Below are 5,114 nucleotides of genomic sequence, written 5' to 3' on the forward strand. Positions count from 1 at the left end.
CATCGTTAATTCTTTTGGAAAAAGAAATGCCAATTCCCGTATTTACATTTTACACACGTACGCGCATTCGCTCGTGGCTACAAAATTTTCAAAGAGGCAACACCATCTTTTCGTGACACGCGAAGCCCCGCAATACGCATTGTACGCGGCCCACGCAAGCCTTTCTCGCCGCTTGGACGGCTCTTGCCGACAGCCAAACTCGTCCTCCATCGCAGCCCCACTTGAGCATCCGCCCCTCCCTCCTTTATTTATACTCCCACCCCTCTCCTGTCTCCATTGATTCTTTCCCCCACGAAACCCGATTTCCGATTTTCTCTCCACCCCCGAACAGCAGCCGCGGCCCGAAAACATCAAGATCCGACCGACGCCGGTGGTGGCGCGGGTGGTGCGGTTTTCCCAGGAAGCTCCCGCGGCGAAACGCCATGGCCACCGGCGCTGCAGAGTGCCTGTTCCGCTGCGTCTACGAGGGTTGCATCTCGGGGTGCGACTCGGGGGTCGAGAGGAGGCCGTACCACCGGAACTGCGGCTGCGCGCTTCACAAGAAGTCCGGGAGCAACTGCCCCCGTCCGATGGGGAAGAACAAGAGCGTGTCGTATCCGATCAGGAGGGCGTGGAGCGAGGGGTCTCTGGTCTTGATGGCTTCCGTGAATTCGTCGCCGTCGTCTTCGCCGGTCGTGGGGAGGGCCCAGATGGTGGGTTCTTGCGATGGAGACAGAGAGATGGAGGATGGGTTTTGTTTGAAGATGGGAAAGATTTGATCTTTTTTTAGTTGTTCGTTTGTTTTCTTTTGCTTTTGGTAGCTGAGATGGGGGTTGTTGGTGATCTCGATGTCGCTTTATTCATTTTGATCTCTCTGTGACCAGCTTAGGTATCTAGAAGAACCCCCTCATTGAATTAGAAATCTGACTTATCTATAGACATGGTGGTGTCCCCTGGTGTCTGATTGCAAACGTTCATCTGTTCATATGTTGGGAGTCAATTTTATCTGACAATGAATGTACAAATCGATCTGAATGAAGCCATACTTTTTCTTCCAGTTCTTGTTTCCGTTCTTTCAACTTCTTTTGCATTGAAAGGAGTTTTGAGTTTGAGGAGGCAAATCTGATCGCAAGAAGAATCTTGGCAGATATTTGTGATGGTGCATGGTTGAAGATTTTTCTTGGCATGGATTCAAATTCAGTTCCCTTTGCTTGCACAGATTCTGATCACATATCTCCCGTCTTGCAATCACAAGCTGCTGCATAATTGGCCAGCGGGCACATCTGTCTTGATTCATCTTCTTTTGTTCGATTGATGATGACCCATCACACCAGATTCCTTTTTCTTTGGAGGGTCGAATCTTAATAGAGAAATCATTACCAGAGAAAATCAAGGAGGAGGGGAAGAAAGTTTCTCCATTTTCAGAGGGTCAATTGATCTGAGTTATTGCAGGCCAACAGACTTCAGATGGAGACAGACACATGGCATGTCATGCATAAACGAAGGAAGAAGAGTCAAGAGGGGCAGGCCATGTGGGTGGCTCTGCTGGCCGATGCAGTTGCACAGTACTCAATTCAAACGCATGCCCTGAAGTCTGAACCTGAACTTCCATTTTTTAACAACAAGACATCTCAGTGGGTTCCAGAACAATTCTTTCTCTTTCTTGGAAAAAGCATGGACCGTTCACATTTTGTTGAGCTTTTTTTCATTTTATGACTGTTGAGTTTTCGTGTCTTCTCTCGACTGTCTGAAGCACAAGCTGGCATAGACCCCAAAGAGGAGAGGAAGTCCAAGCTGTCTACAAGAGAGCACTTACCAAACGAAAAAGAGCCAGGTGACCACCCAAAAAGACAAAATTAAAGCAGCTCTCTTGGAGCCGTTGGGTGCATGCAGATAGTTTGACCATCACTCCAATTGTGTCATCGTTTCTGTAACTGATAACCTTCAGTAATTACGGCCTTTTAATTGTTCCAATTTGGCATATCTCACATGACTGATAAGAGAAAACTTGCTTTGGAATAGATGGTCAACTAAGGTGAAAAACTGATTTACTTTTCTATACGAATTACTGACCACAGTTCGATCCGTACCGAAAAGTTGTTACACATGTGGAAGAGTAATTATGATAAAATTTGGGGTTACTATAACGAAAAATTTAAACTGATATACCTGTGATAATTTTATTGAAAACTAAACCTCAAACCGATACATTGTTACAAATTTTTTTATCCCGTTAGTTTTCATTAAATTTTATGGTCAAATTGCTAAGTTTGATGACATATGCAAGTTAACAGGTATACCAGTTTGAAGTTTTTATCCTTTATATGTCATAAATGTATCGGTTTGGAGTTTTTGACGGCAATAACCCAACTTAACATAAACTAACGAAGTGTAATTTTGTTACAAATGTATCTGTTTGAGGGTTTTGGTGGTCAAGACATTAGTTCGGTGTAAATTTGTCATATGTGTATTAGTTTGAAATTTTTTGTGGTAAAAAAATTACTTTGAGATAAATTTATGGCAAATATATCAATTTGAGATTTTTCATGATATTAATCCTAAAGTTTATTTATTTATTTTATTAGGAAAGTCATGAATCAATGTGAAAAATTTGCTTCTTGTGATATATTGCCTTTTATTTTTCTCTGTGAAATGTTACTGACCATTCTTAAAAGTTCAATTGTCAACTGACAGGCGACAACCATGAGCAACCGATTCTAGCAAATTAAAAGTTCAATGACAAGCAATGTCTAATTTACCAGAAGTAAAGACAAGGCAAATGTTGATGTTTTGGACCCAAAAAATTTGCAGGCCATTTACTAATTAACCTTTTCTCTTTCCTCAAAGATCAGAATTGCTCCCATGTGCTGTTGCCGCAAATTCAACAGGAAGAAGATATACTCCCATCATGTTACAAACTACAAGAAAAACCAGTGTGGCCACATTGTCAAGAACATAAACCTCCATGCAAGAAATCTCCTCCCTTCACATTGTTTACACCACAAGAACCAATGGCTTCAAAGCAGAACGAAAAAGGTAAACAGCCAGAGAAAACGTTAACAGAACAAGGTCATGAGACTTTTAACTTGCAGATAAATCCATGCTTAGAGCTCCTACAACCATCAGTGGAATTTTCAAAACCGAGCCAAGTGGGGCTCAGCTCATTTTTCAAGGGCTTCTTCAATCTTTCTATGGAGACGTTTCGACTAGCCGCTAGGCCTTAGGCACGGGATCTTCCCTGAGGTAAAGAGACCACTTTTATAGACCTTCTAGACCTTCTCAATAAAGAGTTCGTTTTTTCTATAGAGCTCCCAACCTTCACTAACATACACAGCTGAGCTCAGTTAGTCCTATATAAATCTCCAGTGATTAGTGCAGACATTTGAGCTCACTAAAGGAAGATGCTTCGACAGAAAAACAAAACCAAAACAAAACAGAAGACACCCAGAAAAGAAGGGAAGGAGGAAGAATCGATTGAGGATGTCCGCTATAGTGGCTGAAACGACTCTCCAGTATCTCCTCGATGGAAGCTTGTCGTTGAATAACGAGGAGATCGAGCGAAGGCCTTATCACCGTAACTGCAGTTGCGCTCTGCACAAAGCAAAGGGCGGTCGTTCCGGTTGCTCTGGACGTAACAAGATATCTTTCGCCAAGAAAGAGTCATGGGCGGATTCGGCTTTGTCAGTGGCAACTCACAAGCTCTCTCCTCAATCTTCCTTTCGGTCAAAGCCAGGTAGAGAAAACTCTAACAAGCAGCTTCGTCATGATCCATTGCAGAGGCACATGACTGCTGGAGGTAATTAGATGGAGGTTAAGAACTAGTAGAAACATAGGAACCTGTTGTTGGGATTTGCGTAACATGCATAGGCAAATAAATCATATAATATACGCAGCGGAAGTAAATAAAAACCTATACACGTATCTCCAGAGGCGTTATTCGTGCGTTTCAATCGAAAAACATGTGCAAAGAAGGGGTTTGACGGATTACCTCTTGAAGCGTGCTTGAAACGAAAAGGTTCAGACGTTCTTCGAATCGAGCCCCACAAGTGTCGAGCCTCTAGTTCGGACACACCACCAATCGCAACGTCGAACGGAAAGATGAACTCGCGAAAACCACCACCTTAATTGTGCTAGCAATCCCGTGGTGATAACTCTTCGCGTTCTTGAATTTTTGGTCAATAAAATGAACAAAGAGAACTACACTCTCACGGTTCCGAAATGCACACACACTAATCGCAAGCCAAAAAACTGTTTTGTGACGCTTTCTTTTTAATCAAAAGAAACGCACGATTAGCAAGCAGTTGCCGATCATGCATGTGCACGATCAGCAACCGCTTGCTGATCGTGCAAGTGTGTTGCGCACGGCATCAACAAATGCACACGGTCAACTTCTTGACCGTGTGCATTAACCAAATTTTTTTTTTTTTTATCTTTTAAAAATTTGTTTCCTAGTTTTAATATATAAACATATATCATATATATATTTATATAATAAAACAAAACAAAAGATAAATGATATGTGTGCAAATCCGGCACAACAGTTTTGTGTCGATTTAGGACATACGAGTGCATCATATGCAATTGCGCCTATGACCAAAAATAAAATTGAAATTAAATCACATTTAATTTAATTTTAGCCCGACTAAAATTGGTATACGTAATTGCAAACATATTTGCAATATCGTCTTTCCGTTCAACGTCGTCATGTATTGGTTAAGGTGTGTGACATCCCTAGGTTCATCACCGAATGGGCAAGTAAGACATGCACTAACACATTAGTACTTCCAAGAGAATTGATTGTCCCGATCAACCTCTAGGTCCTACAAGTCACGAGTGACATCTAGCAATATGTCATGGCTACCCAGACAGTGTGAATTCTTTAAGAACATAATGAACCCGTCGCCTTTGCTTACAAGTGTAATTCAATCCCTCTGTCTTACTATATCCCGATCGAACAAAGACCATGGAATATTTGTCAAGTCACCGATTCGATCATATGCACAAATCTAATCGACATGCATTTATACAAGACATGAACATTTCATTCTCGATTATAACCCCGGCCGAGGATTTCAATGCATTGTCATAATTAAATTGCATAGGATATCATACCTTGCATGTGACAAGGAGACAGA

At 41.9% G+C, this 5,114-nt stretch overlaps 1 protein-coding gene across 1 annotated transcript; it reads left to right on the forward strand.

Annotated features, from left to right (window-relative positions):
- Window positions 1-201: 201 nt before the first annotated feature.
- On the forward strand, window positions 202-1,036 carry LOC115752569. The gene has a single exon (XM_030690817.2). It carries the CDS (start codon window positions 423-425, stop codon window positions 756-758), a length of 336 nt encoding a protein of 111 aa, XP_030546677.1. The 5' UTR covers window positions 202-422; the 3' UTR covers window positions 759-1,036.
- The last annotated feature ends 4,078 nt before the right edge of the window (window positions 1,037-5,114 follow it).

The sequence above is a fragment of the Rhodamnia argentea genome, chromosome 4, assembly GCF_020921035.1.
Source record: "Rhodamnia argentea isolate NSW1041297 chromosome 4, ASM2092103v1, whole genome shotgun sequence".
NCBI lineage: Eukaryota > Viridiplantae > Streptophyta > Magnoliopsida > Myrtales > Myrtaceae > Rhodamnia > Rhodamnia argentea.